Genomic DNA, 20,969 nt, shown 5'->3' on the forward strand with positions numbered 1-20,969 from the left:
ACATGAAATTGATAAGTGGTAATTAATTTATCTATTGGGGATATTATAACGGTGACCTTTGGCTCGATGGAGGAGTTTTTACATTCTTAAACTTCAAGAAGGGTCACTACGTTTGCATGGGAAAAAATTCACAACTAGGTTTTGTTATAATTTGTGCGTTAGGCATTTAATACAGATAAAGAATATTCTTACAGGTTCTTTCTTTACATCCAAGAAGTATAACAAAGTTAAAAAAAATATTATACAAACTTTTCATTCAATCATTTTTAAAGTGTCTATTAAAATACGTCAATAAAAAAAGTGACTATTAAAATAGAAACTAGATACCAAAGAAGAAAAAAAACGATATAATATGAAACAAGTAACATATCTGGATTTTTTTAACAAGAATACTAAAGTGAAACGAGTGATATATTTTTAGATTTTTTAATCAGTTAGTCGAAATTTTGATACTAATGTATATGAAAAAACATATGCATGTTACCAAAAAACATACAAAATTATAATATTTTTTAAGAAAAATAATTACATGTTAACTATTTAACACACTTTTTTTTTGTCTTTACTAATCAATACATTTTATTGGTTGAAATATATATATATATATATATTAATACTAAATTATATTGATTTCATATGTAGATTCATAAATTTCAACCAATAAAAAAAATGTATTAAAAATGTATTATTAATATTTCTATTTTTTTTTACTTCTTAGTACATTTTATGTTTAGAATTCTTTATTAATATATCTTTTGATGGGTAAAAACATCACTAAAAGTAAGTTCTAACAAACAAACAAAATTAATTGGGGGTAAATTAGGCCTTTCACCAACTCATCCCCTATTATATTAGAATTAATTAAGATAGTATTTGATTAAAAATTATTTCCCTTCAATTAATTTTTATATTTAATTTCTACACTTGAGAGTGAAAGACAAATAAATAAAAAAATCTTATAATTTAAGTGAAAATTATTGATATTGTTAAACTTGATAATTGTATGTAAATTACTAGCGAAACATAAATGAACACAAAATTAAGATTTAGTGGAAAACAACAATTCTCAACTAAAAGCTGAATAGCTCCACCTTAAAATTAGATGAGGACATTAGGAAACTTCCTATGTTGCTTACAAAGCAAACTACCTAATTATACTTTCTTGTAATATATCCAAATACGTGGCCATTTTGATAAAATGGCTTCACAATGTTGGAAGCACACTTGTTTCAAATCCAAAACTATTGTTCAACAAGTACCAGTACATTATTACTTTTTCGGTACTCAAACAAAAAGTTTAATTTATATACCGAATAAATGCATATGTTTGTGTTTTTGAACTTCTTAAATAAAACGACAACACATTATTAAAAATAAATTTTGTATATTTAATTATGACCACTTTTAAAATTACATATAATTTATAATAATTTATTGACAATATAAAACTATTTATATTAATAATATATCAAAATTAAAATCAAGTAATTTTTTACAAAAAGAATATCAAGTACCTTCACACTAATAAATTTTTGTTGGTTTAGATGAAATTTATTAATATAAGAATATGAAAATATAAATTTAGATCTACATGATTAGATTTATTAAAGCATCTATTCTCTTCAAAGAGTCTTTAAATTTAAAAAATGTATTCATAACGAATTTTATCGTAAAAGAATATGAATATTACATAAAATTGTAGAACAATATATCGATTCGAGTTTAACGATATCTTAAATAAATTGTAGAATTCATAGTTTTTAAGGGTTACCTTTTTTTTTTTACAATTAAGGGTTACACATCTATAGAAAAATTAAATAAATTGGCATGACAAATATGACCCTATGGACCCTCTTAAGCTACCTAAAGAGTTGTACCATTGAAGGTGCTTTTATGGAATTAAAATTACTCCTTCTCATCATCATCACATGTGCTCACGCCATGAATGTTCCCATTAGAAAAGAGACAAAGCTCGTTAGCATTTTGATGTGACCCTTTCTATCATTCATTCCATTTTCTAATTCTCCATCCAACATCTCAATCCTACCATACAAACAAATACCCTTCAAATCAAATCCAACCGTTTATTTAAACATCAAATTTTAAGACACAATAAAAATATAAGTAGAACGAGGCACAACTAGAAGAACAAATTGAAAAGAGAAAAGAAACTACTAAATAATTATAAAATGTATTATTAATTTATTATACGGTGTAAAACTATTTCTTTCTTTTTTTCTTTTTTTCAACTCTCGACAATAAAATAAAAATTTCACAGCACATTAAAAAACAAAAAATTCACATATATTATCTTGTGAACACTTCTTGACACACAGACACACACACACACACACAACTTTGTTCTATCCTCTGTCTCATTTTTCATGGCTTCAACTTCACCACAAACTTTTCAACATCAACACAAAGATAACAACAATGGCAGCAACAACACTGAGTTTAACAGACAAGAAATCCAAACGGCTATAGCCAAAGCAATTGAACTAAGAGCCCTTCATGCTGCATTAACTCAAGGAAATAGCCCAGGCCCAAGCCCAGGCCCGCCAAATGCTAGATTCTCTTCCCATTCCCCTGCTTCACGCTCTGTTTCTCAATTCTCTGCTCAAGATTACCCTGTTTTCACACCAGTAAGCAACTAAGCAAATACATTTTTTTTGTTTTTTTTTTGTATTCAATTTTGTCTTCTATTTCTTCCTTAAAAATGGGTTTTTAAATTTTCATTAAAAAAATTAAATTTTTAGAACTTTTGCTTTATGGTGCTATCTTACCTTTGAAGAAATTAGAGGTGTTTTTGCTTCATAGTGGAAAATGGATCATGTTTTTATTATGGGAAGTTATTTTTATTTTTTTTTCTAAATTTTTGAATCATTTGGCAGAGCTATGAAGATGAACCACATCAAAACTCAACAAGAAGCAGAACATTATCAGAAAGTTGGGATGAGAATGTGGTAGAAGAAGGAAACATGGTCATGGAAAATATCATTCTACAAGATTACAAAGAGAAATCAAGTTCAAGAAAAGTACTACTACCTTTTGGTTTTTCAAATCTCAGAAACAACCAAGAATCTCATCACATGTGTCCTATTGATGATACCAAATCAGCAACAGGTTCTTGTGCAAATCACATCACACTTCTTCAAACATCACCCTCTAACAATGAAGATTACTTCAAATCTAGAAGAAGAAATAGTTTGGATGATTTCAAACCCATATCTTCATGCAATAGGTGTAAACCTGCTTTGATAACTAGTGAATTTGACAACACAAGAAACAATAGAAGTTCCAACATTGTTGTTCCTCTAACTGATTCTCATGCATCATTTCAAACACAACACAAAAGTAAAGGTGTTATTTCTTGGCTTTTTCCTAAATTCAAGAAGAAACACAAGAACAAGAATGAGAGTTTTTCACCAAACAGGACAGAATCTGAAGAGGTTTCTCAAGTTCTTAAAGATATGGGAATAGTTTCAATTGAGATGCTAAAGAGAGAGCTTATAGAAGCACATGAGAGTAGAGATTCAGCTATAAGGGAAGTTTCTGAAATGAGATCTTCATTTGGTGACTTGAAACAAAAACTTGAGTATTTAGAAGGTTACTGTGAAGAGTTGAAAAAAGCTTTGAAACAAACAATGATATCAAAAGAATCACCACTTTGTGAAAAACTTGGAATACCCTTTGATGGAAATGAAGAAAATTTGATGATGAATGTGAATGAAGATGTAATGGTAGAAGGTTTTTTGCAGATAGTTTCAGAATCAAGGTTATCAGTAAAACAATTCAGCAAGACCCTTATAAGCCAAATTGAAGAAAATGATCATACTTTGATACAAAACTTGAACTTGCTTCTTCAACCATACAAACTCTCTTTGAATTCCAAATACTCAAAAGCTGTTCTTTACCATTTTGAAGCTTTCATAAACCAATCACTCTACCAAGACTTTGAGAATTGCATGTTTCAGAAAAACGGGTCAGCAAAATTCTTAGACCCGAGACAAGATCGCCGCGCGAAATTTTCGTCCTTCGTTGCATTAAGAAATTTGAGCTGGAATGAAGTTTTGAAGAAAGGTACAAAATATTATAGTGAAGAATTCAGCAAATTTTGTGACCAAAAAATGAGTTGTATAATTACATCACTTAATTGGTTAAGGCCTTGGCCTGAACCATTACTTCAGGCATTTTTTGTGGCAGCAAAATGTGTTTGGTTGTTACATCTTTTGGCATTTTCATTCACACCATCATTAGGAGTATTAAGAGTTGAAGAGAATAGAAGATTTGATCCTTATTATATGGAAGATTTGGTTATTGATAGACAAAGATCACAAGGTCCAAGTAGGGTTAAGATCATGGTGATGCCTGGATTTTATGTTAAAGATAGTGTCTTAAAGTGTAAAGTTATTTGCAGGCACAAATATGCACATTGAAGTTAAAATTTAATTTGGAAATAGTAGGTTTTTATTTTATTGTTCATTTTTATTTTGATCTTGTTTTAGACACTGTATTTTAAATAAGTTTGTAACTACTACCCAAATGTATGTATGTTAATTAATGTGATTATGAATAATGGTTCAAATTCGTTACATCTGTTGCTGATTAGATTTTGGATGCTTGCTAATGAGCAAGGAATAATCTAAATAAAGCTCTTATTATTATAGTAAGTGTATTTTTAGAATTTGGACTCTATGTAATTGTTGCATTAGAGACAATTAGATTGAAATCAAACAGTTTAAATTTAAGAGAATAAATTAATAAAAATCTTAAAAGTCAACGATATTCTTATAGTCACTATTTTACTAGAGAAAATCTATTTACTTATTTTTAGAATTTAAATCTCTTATCGATTATTCTCGCTACAAATTAAGTTATATTAACTGTGAAACTTTAGTTGTAAATACCAAGGAAAATTTCGCTTCTGTTTGTTAATTTGGTAGAAAGTTTGGTTCACTTGTCTAAATTTTATTATCTATAATATTATGAGTGGGGGTAGTTAAACAATCATTGACCAAAGTGCCAAAATGCCAATACGAGTGGATAGATATAGTTGGACGATGAAACAAGATGAATATGACAATAAAAACACATTAATTTTTGACTTGCTTGATGCAAGTAGAAAGTAAGAAATAATAAAACTATTTTGCTAAAAATATGGTTGCACTAAGAGTTGTCAAATGGACCGATCGGGGTCATAGTTAGAACTGTAAAATGGATTGATTTAGATCGGTTTGTTCTGGTTCGAATGATGCATACATATGCATGAGTCAGTTCAGTTCAATCCACTTTGTTATTAGGATGAATTTTATCAATGTTTTTTTTTATCAAGACGTTCCGTATTATGGGCTATACAGGCCAACAACTCGATCATACCAATTTTTTGTTTTTGATATTTTTTATTTTAATTAATAAAAATTTAAAACAAAACCATAGCTACCACATTATAAACGATAAAATTATAGCACATGACACCACCAACACATAAAACTAGTCGCATTCAGTCTTCAAATTAATAAAGTTACGTGTTGGACTAACGGTTCTAGTATTGGTCATCGTGGAAGCAAAACAACATTGCTATGTTGTTCTTGACTTTTAATTGAATTCATTTTCTTAGTGTTTTTAGGAAATTATATTTTTCTTCTTCTTAATTATGGTTGACCTATTACTTTTATTTTTCAAAACCAACTCAAAAATAAATTTTTTTAAAAAAAATCAATCCAAGAATAAAAAAAAAAATCTATTATTTGAGTCATCTCAAATTTGCTCACAATAATATTTTACAAAAAATTATATATTTTTTGTTGTAGTGGACAAGCGCGTAATATGTTGGATCAGTCCAGTTCATCCCTATTTTTAATATGGACTAAATAGTCTAGGTCAAAAAGACTAGTTCATTTTTTAAGGTCCGATGTGTACTAATATGTGGACCGAATGAATCGACCCATTCGATATTTTGACATTGGGATGAATGTAATATTTTGCATGAAAGGTAAGTTTACATTTTTAAAGTTAGGGAGATATAATACATACATGGCAATGGATTCCCTCACGTCTAAATTACACATAAGTGAATAAATTGTAATCTTACATTTTTCATTAAAAAAAATTAAAGAAAAAAATGATTTTTTTCTTTCAATTGTGTAAGATAACACTTTACTCTCTCTTGTTTAAATGTATAATTTAAATACAAGGGAATTCATTTCCTAAATATATATAATATAGATTTTTTCAATAATTTACAATTTACTTACAATGACTTAGTAAACTGAAAAATAAAAATTGTTGACATTTAATCATCGTAGATTTTAAGTTGAAGAACAATGGTTATGTATTAACTGCTAATATATGACGATTGAGATGAGTACATTTTATGTGTTTGTTTAGAGATATGTTTGCATCATAATTCTTGCATTTCAATGTATTTCCACCCTAAAAAACAGAAGCAACAATTTTTGAGTTTGTCTAAACTCACGTCCACACCATAAAAAAGCAATTCTTCAAACATGTGCTTAGAGATGTATGTTAACATGACAAAATATTTGCTCTCATTTGTAAATGTTAGTTATGATATCTTAGTTATTGAAGTTGTATTGTAGTTTATACCAAAGTTCTTGAACCTATCGATTTTGGTAAATATCTAATACGTTCTTTGATAAAAGAAGTGGTTTTTGGGGATAAATTATACATTTTTGGGATTTGTGTGCTCCTTAGTTAGAACCTCTAAGGGATCTTAATGATTTTGACTTGAGTAGACTGAAAAAAGACATACAACTTTGACAAGAACGTCGTTCTGCATAATATATGACTTATGCTTCTTTAGGTTCAGACATTTGCTTAACATACGTGTTTCAATACCTTTATTATGAGCTATTTTTTAAAGTCTATTTAACATGTATTATTGTCAATTTAATAATAACAATGAGAGAATTGACTTATAAAAAAAGTGATAATTGGAGCTAAGACTCACGCTAGACATAAGTGTGAATATTAAAATTGTATTTGGATCTTATATTATTAAAGTTTCTCAAACTATTTGATGTATATGAATTTTTGGACATTTTAATTATTTGATATAACTTTTAAGAGTGATTATAGTCTATAAATAAATACAAATTTTGTATGTCATTAGTAAAAATATAGCTATAAGCTTCCTTGGGTTTCTACTTTCTACGATCTAGTTCTAATTAGGGCTCGTTAAAGGCCAACAAAATATTTGTTGATGTGAGGATATTATCCATTGATAATACAAAGATTGAATGATGTTTAATCTAGTTGAAAATCCTCATTTGTTTGAATATAAAAATAAAAATAAATATAAATTAAATTGTTGGGGGGGCTCGATCACAAAGTCTGGGCGCGGGGTAAAAATAATGGTGTAGCCCTTGTTATAGTTATGGGCTTATTTAGGATCATATGTATATTGGATTGGGAAACGCACTGCCGACGCAGATTATAGAAAATTCAATTATACTCACACCCACTTTCTACTCAAAACACCCATTTTCACCCTTTTTTTAAAGAGAAAAAAAAAAATTACCTCCTGAAATATAGGATCAATTTGATTAAATAAGGTAATAAAGAAAGGAAATCAAGAAAGTTGATAGTAACAATATTAAATTTATTGATAATTTATATTATTTTTATAATTTTATTGTTTATAGAATAATTAGTTTATATTTTCATTATAATATTAATTGTTGGTTGTAGAAAAAAAAATATAAATATAAATAGATACTCAAATTAAAATTTTTGAAAATTTATATGTTCTATAAATTAGAATACATTTTGTTGGATGTTGTGTTGGTGACAATTGCTGCAAGATTTTAACAGTAAAGTTGTTGTGAATATTATATGTAGCAAATTCCAAAGCGTGTTGCTACACTAGTCTTTAAGTTCAATTCGCTCCCACCAATCAAATGCAAGTGAGATAACTAGCGAATCCCTTCCAGGGTATGGAAAACCTTAATATGATATGCATTATCACACCAATAGTATCTTTCAATATTATGTTACAAAATAATGTTTTTTATTCTCCACTCATGCAGAGAACTGTCCAAAATGACGCTATTTATAGAAAAATAATGTCACTTGAGAAAGAGGTACAATTATTGGTTCTGTCATTATGTTTTGCGAAAAGGATATATCCATATAACGTTCAATTATTGATTAAAGCATTGCATTGATCCGATGATTGATCAAAGCCTCTTTTCGCACATGACCTGAGTTCAAAACCACTCATTGCATCAAATACCATGTCAATTATAACCAATTATAGATACATATAAGTATAGAGTATGAAATAAAATTTTCAAGTTTTGTTGTGCGTAAATACTTTATCCCCTAGGAAAATTATGGTCTCAGAGTACTATGGTTCGACTTGATGCTCTCGGAGTTAGCTTTTGGTCGATGTTAGAAAAATGTTCAGTCAACAAAAACTACTGTGACATTTATTAATTCCTGATTCAAAGTTTTGAGATAAATTGGACATTATATTTATAATAAAAAAATACTTTCTCCATTTTGGAGATTTATTCTCCTTCTTTCATTCATACATTATGAGTTGTTTTTTGTTTTTTTATCCTTTTGATGATTGGTATATGTCAACAACAATCCTTATCTTTTTGACAGGTGATACAAGGATTTTTTATGAATAAAATGGGCATAAGGCAAAAAAAAAAAAAAGAAGAAGAAAGACTAAAATCCCCTGGTGAAGCTAATCATGGCTGAGTGAGCCATTAGGAGAACATGAAAACAAAATTAAAAACCCGTAAAAAGCATCTAACCTAAAGTCGTGTTTAGTTAGAGACTCAACCACTTGGTTGACTTCTAAAAAAATATGATTTCATTTTAGCTCTCCATCAAAATTTGTTAAGGATCGAATACAATTAATGAGGGAGTAGGAAGGAGAATTCATAGCACAACCATCTTCCAAAAGGTGAATGTCAGTTAAGGAATCACGTTCAACAATAATGTTCTTATACTCTATTTGACAGACATAGTTGATAATATAATAAATACCTCATAACTCAGCAATGAACAAACTCCAAAATTAACAAAGAAAACAAAAGAGACAAACTATCAACTCAACCAACAAATTGATTTTCACCATTGTTGACCAGATGAGAGTAGTTGCAAATACAAGCTCATTATGCCTCCACCTCAGGACACCAGGTAGCAACAAAAATCAAGCTATAATCTCTACATAAAATGTTTTGAAATAACCAAGGATTTCTTATTCATTTTGAGAAAGAAAAAAAAAACAATTTCAATTATAAATAAAATATAGTATAATCAATATGACAAACTCGTAGTCCGTATAGAATCATGTTTGGACTACATTTGATAGCCCATATTCAATGAAGGCTTTTTAGTCTAGTACAAAAAAATCCATTACTACAGATCATGTATTGTAGCTTATTTTGTTATCATCTACGATCTACACGGGTACCACCAACCTAAACTACAAAACATCCCACTCTGTTTTTCACACTTCCCAATGTCCACCTATACATTGCTAATCGCTATCCTAAATCTCATAAACATAATTTCATTTTTTAGTCAAATAAATATTCTTTCTGTTTCAAAAAATGGTTAAATTAAATATATTTTTTGGTTAAGAAGAACAGTATTTCGCTTGTTACTTACTTTTCTTTCTTTAGTCATAATATTATAAAAGTCATAACATTGATAATAAAAAAGGCAAGTTTGTGGAAAAACATGACGCATTCGCATATTCTAAGCTTATAAAAAGGTTAGTTCAATTTTCAACAACTTGTTTCCTCAAAAAATAATTCATTAACTTTAATAACATATAAATATAAATATAAATAAAAGCAAACCAAAGCAGAGCAGCATTGTATAAAAAGAAAAACTGAGTCTGTCTGTTTTTCCTCATCAGTGAAGAACAAAAAGCAAGCAAGCATCAATGGAAGAAAAGCAATCCATAGTGCTATTCCCATTCATGGCACAAGGTCACATAATCCCATTCTTAGCACTAGCCTTACACCTCGAACAAAAAAACAAAAACCACAACATCACCATAATCAACACCCCACTCAACATTCAAAAACTCAAATCATCTCTCCCACAAAACTCCAAAATCAAACTCCTTCAAATCCCTTTCATCTCTTCCAACCATAATCTCCCACCCAACACAGAAAATACCGATACTGTCCCTTACAACCTCGTCATCAAACTCATCCAAGCTTCTCTTTCTCTCCAATCACCCTTCAAACAACTCATCCAAAACCTCATCACCCAACAACCTCATCATAAATTTTCCATAGTTTCCGATATTTTCTTCGGTTGGACTTCAACCGTCGCTAAAGAGCTCGGTCTTTTTCACGTTGTTTTCAGTGGTTGTAGCGGTTACGGTTTAGCTTGTTATTATTCTCTCTGGATGAATCTCCCTCACCGTGTAACTAACTCCGATGAGTTTCTGTTACCGGATTTTCCAGAAGCGCGTTTGATTCAAAGAAATCAATTACCAAACAACATTTTACAAGCAGATGGAACCGATCCGTGGTCGATTTTTCAACACAAGAATCTCTCTGACTGGGTTAACTCGGACGGAATTTTGTTTAACTCGGTTTCGGAATTTGACTCGGTTGGGCTAAGCTATTTCACTCGAAAGCTTCAAATCCCGGTTTGGTCGATCGGACCGGTTGTTTTATCAACCGGAACCGGTTCGAGAGGGAAAGGGGGTGGAATAAACCCTAAAACTTGCTTAGAATGGCTTGACGCAAAACCCTCAAAATCGGTTCTGTTTATTTGTTTCGGATCTATGAACACGATTTCTGATAAACAAATGATGCAATTGGGAACCGCATTGGAACGTAGCGGTAGAAATTTCGTTTGGGTAGTGAGGCCACCGATTGGGTTTGATATAAATTCAGAGTTTAAAGCTGAAGAGTGGTTACCGAAAGGGTTTATGGAGAAGATTGTGGAAACGAACAAGGGTTTGATTGTGAATGATTGGGCCCCACAAGTTGAGATTTTGTCACATGGGTCTGTTTCTGCGTTTCTGAGTCACTGTGGTTGGAACTCGGTGTTGGAATCGTTGAATCATGGTGTTCCAATTCTTGGGTGGCCTATGGCAGCTGAACAGTTTTTTAATTGTAAAATGTTGGAAGAAGAGATTGGGGTTTGTGTTGAGGTTGCAAGAGGGAAGAGTTGTGAGGTGAAGTGGGAAGATATAGTGGAGAAAATTGAAATGGTTATGAGTGAGAGAAGTGAGAGTGGGGTGAAGATAAGAGAGAATGCTTGTAAGATTAGGGATATGATAAGGAATGCTGTCAAATATGAAGATGGCTTTAAGGGCTCTTCTGTTAATGGTATTGATGAATTCTTAGCAGCTGCTGCATTGAGCAAGAAAGAACCACAACAATGTCAATAATTTCTCTTTTTTCACTATCATTATCATCATCAAGTAATTATGCAACTGTTTTATTATTTTCTTTTTGTTTAGTTTACTTGCTAATGCTTTTGTGGGCTAATCTATAATCTCTCAGGATTTGGTCACTTTCACTTCTAGAACAATTTTTCTTTTATACATCAGAAGGACTTTAATTACTACTTGTGTATTTTACCATGTTGTATAACAAAGAAAGACGATAAGAACTACAACAACAATAATAATTATTTGAGATAGTATGAAGAGTTTGACAAGTAAAATGATTGATAATTATTCTCTATTCATAAAGATCAATTTATAATTCAAATTTCGTTCATTTTTTATTTATGTAATTTCATCTTTTTTTTACTCATAAGTTTTCTCATGTTTTATCTATATTTTAATAAAATTATTTGGTTTAATCACTAAGTTAAAAATCTCACGAAGAACTTTGAATATTAACTATTTTATAGTATAAATACATGTCAATTTGTAAAACAGCAACCCTGCATAATAACTTTAAATCATCATGTCTTTCTAAAATAATATGAAGTTGAATTTTATTTCTTATTTGATATATATTTTTTATAATCCTATTTATTTTTTTTTATTTGATTATGATTTTAATTAGACTATATTGTTTAAATTGTGTGTTGCAAATACAATTTTTATTTTTATTTGACTTAATTTTTATGTGATATTAAATGAATTAATTTTTATTTATTTCATATTTTGATTGATATCTAACTAATTTAATTATCACTATTTGGTTGAAAATTGAGAATTTAAATAAATTATATCATTAATATTATTTTGAATTTTTTGCATTAGTTTATTTTGTAAATAATTTAAAAATATTAACATGTTTTGCAACGATGGTTGTGGTGTAAAAAATTACCAAATTTACAATTTTGATTACATAAGATATATTTGTTTACGGTATAGATTTATAATTTTCATTCAAATATCTATTATATATGTTTTAAATTTAATTTTGGAATTGTAATAATTTATTTAATAATGTTGACAAATTATAAACACTAATTTCATGCATCTTCTTCTTCGTATATTCTTTTCCATATAAATTCGATAAAAATTTATGTTTGAATTGACTGAAACTATTGCTATAATTTTGAATTTTTTATTTTACATGTCTTTTTATTTTAATTTAAAATATTTGAAAACTAAATTTATTGTCAAATGAAGTAGAATGAATGAGCATTGAGAGGATGACAATGTACAATTAAAATTATAAAATAAGTATTTTTTTTTTGGGTATCTATACTATCCCATAATTGTACGTATAAATATTTATCATCTTTGTGTTGCATAAGGAGTGGATGTCGGAGGAATACACAAAAAAAACACTAACAAAGTAAGAAAATGTAGGAAATAAAATAAACAAATAAGAGGATAATCATCACTACAAAATTCAAAGGCAAAAATTAGCTTGTGCAAAAATTAATTGAGGGAGGGAAGTTGCAGTTGAAATGAAAAAATGTTAACGTTGCACAACTAATATTGTCTATTAGATCTTCCATCCAAATAATGAAAATTTGCATTTTCAAATATTTATTAATGGACTGCATATAATAGAAGAAAGATGGTAAAATAAATTTAAGTAAAAAAATGACCACCTTTTATTCAAATATTCAGTGTATGGATATAATGAAGATTTAGAGTTTTTTGTTAATGCCTATTCAATAAATAATATGTTGGCTGCATTTATTTTATTTGATATTGTAACATCCCGCTTTTTCGAGACATAAACTACTGAAATTTTAAACGTAAAATTACAAATTTATTTTTATTTATTTATGATTATCTTAAATACTCATTTACTTTAAAATCATTTAATAACTATTTTAATTATATTTCAAAAAATAATAAATCTATTTGCAATTACTAAAAGTAAATTTAATACATTAAACAAAAGAAACTCCTAGAGTCAAAATTCTCGACGTTTTACTACCTAAACATAAATCCTAGTTGGTCACAACCTTTGGATTTGTGGAAAACTCACCAAACAAGTCTAACACCGATACAGAAGTATCTCGGAGCCTCCAACTGCATGCTATTTTACTTTATCGCATTTCTCCTATTAGGTTGATCGTGACGTTATTCGCTCAAGTAACATTATATGTGACGTTATGTCAAATGTAAGGGTCATCTCCAAATAACAAACACAGAGAAAATATGCATGCATATATAGTTGTCTCATGCATATATAGTTGTCTTAGCAAAGATATAAATAAATCATGTACTTCATTTAACAATTAAAAATCACAACGCACGACCAAACAACAGTACATTGATAATACAAATATAGCATTACGATATCTACATAATTAATAACATTAATTATCCATCAAACGACTAGTACACTAAGATATTAAAGTACATTATCACATATTTAATAACATTAATTCAACCAAAACCATGAGATACAATATCACATCTTTAATAACGTTAATTCACCCAAAAGTACCAGTTCTCTTTATAAAAAACTAGTCACACTTTAATTAATGCATATGCAACAAACCTTATTACTTAATCTATATGCAATGTAATGATTACGGAATATCGCCTCCCCCGCAAGGGCTTCGTGGGTCCTTCCAAGCAACACCACTAACTCAAAATCTCCGCAAGGATCTGTGGGCTCCAATCAATTATGGACGCACCACACAACTTTGGGCTCCAACCAATTATGGACGCACCACACAACTATGCATGCACGAATGTAGACACTTTTTGTTAGTAACAATATAGACCACCCAACCAAAGCGTCCCAAAATCATCCAACCTTACTGCTGCAGTTTGTGCATTTGCCAATTGTTTTGCATGGAAGTTCCTGCAAGCAACAAATAAAAGTGGTTAATCGTGACTTTTCCTGCAAGAAAACTGCAAGAAACTTGAAAATGACAAGAAAACTTCAGAACGTTGTGATGGGTCGTGAAGTTTGATTCCCTTCAAGATTGCCAATATCTCCAAGAACCTGACGGTTGCCTCTTTCTGACTTCTGCTTCTTGGCCTCTCTCTCTCTATCTCTGCAGGAAACGTTTTAGCATACACCAAATTATATGCATGAAATTCGAAATATATGCCTCTCTCTCTAACAATAAATTCATGTACAACTAATAATGTCTTAAAACACTTCATAATTCAAACGCATAAAAACTATATTCTTTTAAATTTAATCCAAACTCAACCAATTGTCCTACACCAGAATTTATTTATATAAGAAAAGAAACCCTACGAAGGAGCTAGCTAAGAAAAATGGAATCTTTAACAAGCACAAAAGCATCAACCTTTCATACAAAACAGAAACATGATTAACTAATACCCAAAAGTCAAATCAAGAAGAAAAATATTAACCGATCAAATTCTAAAAAATGACATTGAATTCAAGAAATGAAGATGATGATGAAAACAGTTTTTGTTAAAATTAATATTTGAATAAGCTTTTCAACCTCCTATTATGAGCTCCGTAATCACAAGTCTTGTTGTGTATGATCAAGCAAATTACTACAGTCTCTTGTTAATACTTAACAGCAAACACTACTCTTGAATATTAATATTAGTAAAACCCTATAATCGTCCGTTTTGATTTCTATTTCATTTAAAAAATAAAATTCAATTTATTATTTCTACAAACGTTTGATATTACAATCCCGAAATTCAAACGTTTGAGCCCGTTTTCTAATTTTAATTTAAAGTAGGTTTAAATAAGGTTAATTAATAAAATTCAATTTATTATTTCTCCCAAATTTTTCTGCGGTATCGTTAGACCCATATTATAAATATAAGGTAAGTTGTCCTGTGAACATTTTCATAGTTGGTGGGAAATTGAAAATTAATCCAAACATCAACGATGACTGATGTCGCCTTTAACAATATAATAAGTTCACGTTTTTTTCATTACCGCGCCTGAGATGGTTACTTGATTGGTATTTGGTATTGCAATGAGCCATACATATCCTCTTGTTTTAGACAAATTAACATGAATCACTTAGTTGTCTCAGATGTCACAATAAAACAGATTGTGAACTTCTAATTCTAAGGACCGACGTCAGTCATCATTAATGTTTGAGATGATTTTTAAGTACATGTTTACGGTGGACCACCTATTAATGTGGTCTATTGTAGAAGATGTAGAAGATGGCGTAGAATTGTTTACCTCTTTATCTTGCACAATAGAGGCTCCGATAAGTCGAACTAAAAATACATAGGGCGTAAGAACCGTAAAATTCCATTGTAGCTTTTGAATAATATCTTTCTCCATTGAAATAAACTGATTTCTGTTATAAGCATTAGCTGATATATCCAAGAAGGCATTGACCTGTGATTTCAAGTTCCAACAATCATAAGGAAATTTGGAAATAATATAGATAGGAATGTTGAGAATTTGTGAATTACCCAACAAAGTATTGTTTTCTGCTAGGTACCTCAGGATGTGATATCTCTTCAAATTTGATAGCAATGAGCATTGAACATATTCCCACTAACTGTAGCACTTTTTTTGGTACATCACTCAATGAGAGATATCTATCAATTATGTTAATGGTAAGAAAGAGTGTCTCTGTCCTTAATTGAAAATGCAAATGAATCTCAACAAGCCAGTCCACAAGAATAGTCCTCATTTTCATATTGATTTCTGGCTGTGATTCCATGTAATCATAAATTTGGCTTTCTTCCTGCATAATAAATTCTAGTATTAGGATTTGTTTGAAATCAGATATTGTTGGGTTGAGAGGAGGGAAAATTTAGTCACTGATTTTGCTGCTTTTTTTTAGTAAGAATAGAATTCGGTGTCATGGGATTTACAACACACACCAACTACTTGCTCTAGATCCAGTGGTTAGTGCTTTTGCTTCTATTCTCTCCAACAATCAAACAACAAATATTTAAAATGATCAGTTTTTTCCTTTTCATTTTTCTCAACCAAACACTGCATAAAATAACAGAGAAAGTTATTTGGTACTTCTGTTAGCTTGTAGAAATTGTATAGTTCATCAGTATATTCAAATGCTGCCAAATTATTAGTTGCATCATCTCCATCCAAGTCAAGAGGCTGATCCTTGAGTTCAATCCAGATGCTGCTAGCCGAGTCAGAAGGCTGATCCTCAGGTTCGATTGAGATTCTGGTAGCCAAGTCAGAAGGCTGAACCTCGGGCTCAATCAAGATTCTGCTAGCACTCTGTAGAAATCCATTGCAATTTAGAAAACCAACGAGTCTTTCATATCAAAAATATCACTATGTATGTTTAAACAATTGAACCACCTTGCTTTCTGTTATAGGTGCTGAATTCAGAGTCGCGGCCTTCATAGAAGATCTTCCCCTGCGCTTTTTTTTAGGAGCAAAATCTTGTTTTTCTCCTGATTCAGAAAGCTGCGGCAGCAATATTTGAAGAGGAATATAAAAATACTTGATAGTGAAGAAGACCAAGTTCTGCTATGTAAAATGCCAAGTGCTCCATCTACAAATATCAAAGGAATTGTATCAGAATCAATTATTTACATAGGTATGCCAAATCCTTCATTTACATTTACATATATTATAAATATAAGGTAAGTTGTCTGTGAACTTTGGTATTGCTATGAGCCATACATATCCTCTTGTTTTAGACAAATTAACATGAATCACTTAGTTGTCTCAGATGTCACAATAAAACAGATTGTGAACTTCTATTTCTAAGGACCGATGGCGTAGAATTGTTTACCTCTTTATCTTGCACAATAGAGGCTCCGATAAGTCGAACTAAAAATACATAGGGTGTAGGAACTGTAAAATTCCATCGTAGCTTTTGAATAATATCTTTCTCCATTGAAATAAACTGATTTCTGTTATAAGCATTAGCTGATATATCCAAGAAGGCATTGACCTGTGATTTCAAGTTCCAACAATCATAAGGAAATTTGGAAATAATATAGATAGGAATGTTGAGAATTTGTGAATTACCCAACAAAGTATTGTTTTCTGCTAGGTACCTCAGGATGTGATATCTCTTCAAATTTGATAGCAATGAGCATTGAACATATTCCCACTAACTGTAGCACTTTTTTTGGTACATCACTCAATGAGAGATATCTATCAATTATGTTAATGGTAATAAAGAGTGTCTCTGTCCTTAATTGAAAATGCAAATGAATCTCAACAAGCCAGTCCACAAGAATAGTCCTCATTTTCATATTGATTTCTGGCTGTGATTCCATGTAATCATAAATTTGGCTTTCTTCCTGCATAATAAATTCTAGTATTAGGATTTGTTTGAAATCAGATATTGTTGGGTTGAGAGGAGGGAAAATTTAGTCACTGATTTTGCTGCTTTTTTTTAGTAAGAATAGAATTCGGTGTCATGGGATTTACAACACACACCAACTACTTGCTCTAGATCCAGTGGTTAGTGCTTTTGCTTCTATTCTCTCCAACAATCAAACAACAAATATTTAAAATGATCAGTTTTTTCCTTTTCATTTTTCTCAACCAAACACTGCATAAAATAACAGAGAAAGTTATTTGGTACTTCTGTTAGCTTGTAGAAATTGTATAGTTCATCAGTATATTCAAATGCTGCCAAATTATTAGTTGCATCATCTCCATCCAAGTCAAGAGGCTGATCCTTGAGTTCAATCCAGATGCTGCTAGCCGAGTCAGAAGGCTGATCCTCAGGTTCGATTGAGATTCTGGTAGCCAAGTCAGAAGGCTGAACCTCGGGCTCAATCAAGATTCTGCTAGCACTCTGTAGAAATCCATTGCAATTTAGAAAACCAACGAGTCTTTCATATCAAAAATATCACTATGTATGTTTGAATAATTGAACCACCTTGCTTTCTGTTATAGGTGCTGAATTCAGAGTCGCGGCTTCACAGAAGATCTTCCCCTGCGTTTTTTTAGGAGCAAAATCTTATTTTTCTCGTGATTCAGAACTAGAATTATTAAATTAGCATGTAACATTAGGCAGTTTAAAGTAGATTGAGTCGATCACAAGAATTATTAAATTAGCATGTAACATTAGGCAGTTTAAAGTAGATTGAGTCGATCACAAGAATTATTAAATTAGCATGTAACATTGGCGAGTTCTATGCTTGACCACTTTGATAAGTGGCATAGACCAATACTTTAAAACCGGTTGAAACCCCAGTGACAATAGACACCGTGTTCTGTAATTAAAATTCTCAATTTATAATTTGTTCTATTTTTATTTACATTTAAATGAACTTAATTTATGTTACTTTAATATTACCTATCCCATCATGATAAACAAAATATTATCTATTGGATTTAAAGTACTAATAACATATTAAAATTCTCTAAAGAAAAATTAAAAATTATTCAAAAATAAGATTGACAAAATATATTGGTCTGATCAATTAATCCGTTTAATCTATTATTTTAGATAGTGTAAGTTAATATTTTAAATTTCACCGCTCAAATTCAATTGATCTGCTTAACCCATCGAAAAATAGAACAGTGACACGAACTTGTCATATCAGATCAATTTAAATAATTTATTTTTAGAATTTCTTTTAAAGATTTAAAAGATATATATTGTGAGTCAAAAAATAAAAGTGTAATACTAGTGTAATTATTTTACATCAAAATAGAATACTAATGTATTGTTTTGTCATATTACTCTACTTTGTTAACTACATTTTACAATTAACGTAATGATATAGAAAGATGGAGGGACACTTAAGCACTCATATTAACCTTCGTCTAAAAATTATATTTTTATGACTTGTGTAGAACTTTTTTTTGCAACACGGCACGACACTGTTTCGCCAAAGCTTCTTAAACGTCCTTTGACAAAATGAAGAATCATTTTAATTCTTTATATTATTTTTAATGAAACATTTAATCTCTTAGTTGATTTAAAAAAAAAATCTTATAACAACAAAACACATATGTAATGCATGAAATACATGTAAATATTCAAAGAGAATACAAGATAAGTTGAAAAACTAAAATAGCAAGTTTAACATTAAAAATAAATTAAGATAAAGATCTACAACAATTCCATACTATTCTTTCCGTTTTACAACAGTTGATCCATTTGCAAAAAGAATTTGTCAAGAAAATAATGTTCTTTTTAATTTTTAGTGCATTTTTTTAATTATACCTTTAATTAATACTATTTGCATAATTTTCAATGTAATATTTTGTATTATACATTCATGACATTGATAATACATTATGCATCAATATCTAACCAATATAATTTAATAAAAATAATTATTTATTTATTTATATATATATATATATTTGAAATGATCAAATAACTTAATTATTATAAAATAAATAAAATAATATAAAAAACACAAAATGATTCATAAAATTTGACTGCAAATAAAACTAACGAAAGAAAGACCCATGATGATGATTCAAACGTATTAACTTAACAACAACAAACTAACATGTAACCATTTTTTTAATCTTCAGACGAAATGGTAAAGAAATAATAATATTTATGAATTAGGTTAGACATAAAGAAATACCTTATCCAAGTTAAACAGTCGGTATACATCAACTACCATCTCTATTTTTTTACTTCATTAAGTCATATTTCTAATATGTGACACCGTGAAAGTACAAAAGTTAAACATTTTAATATATTAGCTTTAAATAGAATATGTTGTAATTTTTTAAAGCCGATGTTTATGAAAAAAAATCCATTATAGAGACTTGTATTTATACTTTATATTAGGCATGACAGGGACTTTTGTGTAATTTTAAAATACCATGCTACAATGTCCTAGGCTTTTTTATTATTATACCATTAAAATAATAATTAAATACCATAATATCACTCTTTTTAAATTATATACCAAACTACCACTGATTTTAAAGGTTGCATTTTTTTCTCTTAGAAGTCTCCTACACTTTCTCAACTAAGTTTTCTTTTTTTTTTTTAAAGAAAGAAGGGAAATCGGTTTCTTGAATACCGATTTCTCAACATGATTTTTTTTTTATTTTTAATTTTGTTATTTTTAATTATTAAATTTATTTTATCATTTATAAAATTATTTTTATTAGTAGTACTATTTAATAGGCACATATATAAGGAATTTGATCAATTAATAAAGCCACGTTCACCCACTACGAAATAATACAACACATTATTTTTCGTTAACATCTTTCTTAATAATAAATATATATTGTATTAATCAATAATTATTATTTTAATTAAATAATTAATTTAAGTTTCATTTATTATTAATTTAATTAATTATTATTTAATTTAATTAATTAGTTTAACTTAATTAATAATTAATTTAAGTTTCATTTATTATTTAATTAAGTAATTAATATTTTAATTCAATAAATAAATACAATGTTAATTTTATATTTTATAATTATTAAAAAAATTAATTAAATGGACTCCATAAAATAACAATATTTAATCTAATATTATAATTAAACATACAAATACCAAATTAACAAATTTTATTACAATGAACTAATTTCTATTAGGAGCATCAGTACGATAAGGGCATTTATTCTTGCTATGTCCCTCGTTCCGGCACAAACCACATCTCTTGGGGTGTGTGTTTTTCTCTCGTTGATCCATTT

The 20,969-nt window shown here is 29.3% G+C and overlaps 4 protein-coding genes across 4 annotated transcripts; 2 read left to right on the forward strand and 2 right to left on the reverse strand.

Moving 5' to 3' along the window:
- Nucleotides 1–2,313: 2,313 nt before the first annotated feature.
- On the forward strand, nucleotides 2,314–4,595 carry LOC101515470 (IRK-interacting protein). The gene is made up of 2 exons (XM_004486880.4): nucleotides 2,314–2,645; nucleotides 2,895–4,595. The coding sequence occupies exons 1-2, from the start codon at nucleotides 2,385–2,387 to the stop codon at nucleotides 4,437–4,439; spliced, it is 1,806 nt and encodes a 601-aa protein (XP_004486937.1). The 5' UTR covers nucleotides 2,314–2,384; the 3' UTR covers nucleotides 4,440–4,595.
- A 5,206-nt stretch (nucleotides 4,596–9,801) lies between these two features.
- UGT92A6 (UDP-glycosyltransferase 92A1) lies at nucleotides 9,802–11,526 on the forward strand. Its single transcript, XM_004486881.4, has one exon. It carries the CDS (start codon nucleotides 9,932–9,934, stop codon nucleotides 11,399–11,401), a length of 1,470 nt encoding a protein of 489 aa, XP_004486938.1. The 5' UTR covers nucleotides 9,802–9,931; the 3' UTR covers nucleotides 11,402–11,526.
- Nucleotides 11,527–15,581: 4,055 nt separating this feature from the next.
- Nucleotides 15,582–16,779, reverse strand: LOC101502591 (G2/mitotic-specific cyclin S13-6-like). Its single transcript, XM_027335448.1, has 4 exons — nucleotides 16,680–16,779; nucleotides 16,380–16,595; nucleotides 15,815–16,092; nucleotides 15,582–15,737 (listed from the first exon to the last, which is right to left on the reverse strand). The coding sequence occupies exons 1-4, from the start codon at nucleotides 16,722–16,724 to the stop codon at nucleotides 15,614–15,616; spliced, it is 663 nt and encodes a 220-aa protein (XP_027191249.1). The 5' UTR covers nucleotides 16,725–16,779; the 3' UTR covers nucleotides 15,582–15,613.
- Nucleotides 16,780–18,255, reverse strand: LOC101502276 (G2/mitotic-specific cyclin S13-7-like). The gene is made up of 5 exons (XM_027336426.2): nucleotides 18,223–18,255; nucleotides 17,923–18,138; nucleotides 17,387–17,635; nucleotides 17,119–17,280; nucleotides 16,780–16,875 (listed from the first exon to the last, which is right to left on the reverse strand). Exons 3-5 carry the CDS (start codon nucleotides 17,609–17,611, stop codon nucleotides 16,780–16,782), a joined length of 483 nt encoding a protein of 160 aa, XP_027192227.1. The 5' UTR covers nucleotides 17,612–17,635; nucleotides 17,923–18,138; nucleotides 18,223–18,255.
- Nucleotides 18,256–20,969: the final 2,714 nt, after the last annotated feature.

Source organism: Cicer arietinum, chromosome 1 (genome assembly GCF_000331145.2).
Source record: "Cicer arietinum cultivar CDC Frontier isolate Library 1 chromosome 1, Cicar.CDCFrontier_v2.0, whole genome shotgun sequence".
In the NCBI taxonomy this organism is placed as follows: Eukaryota; Viridiplantae; Streptophyta; class Magnoliopsida; order Fabales; family Fabaceae; genus Cicer; species Cicer arietinum.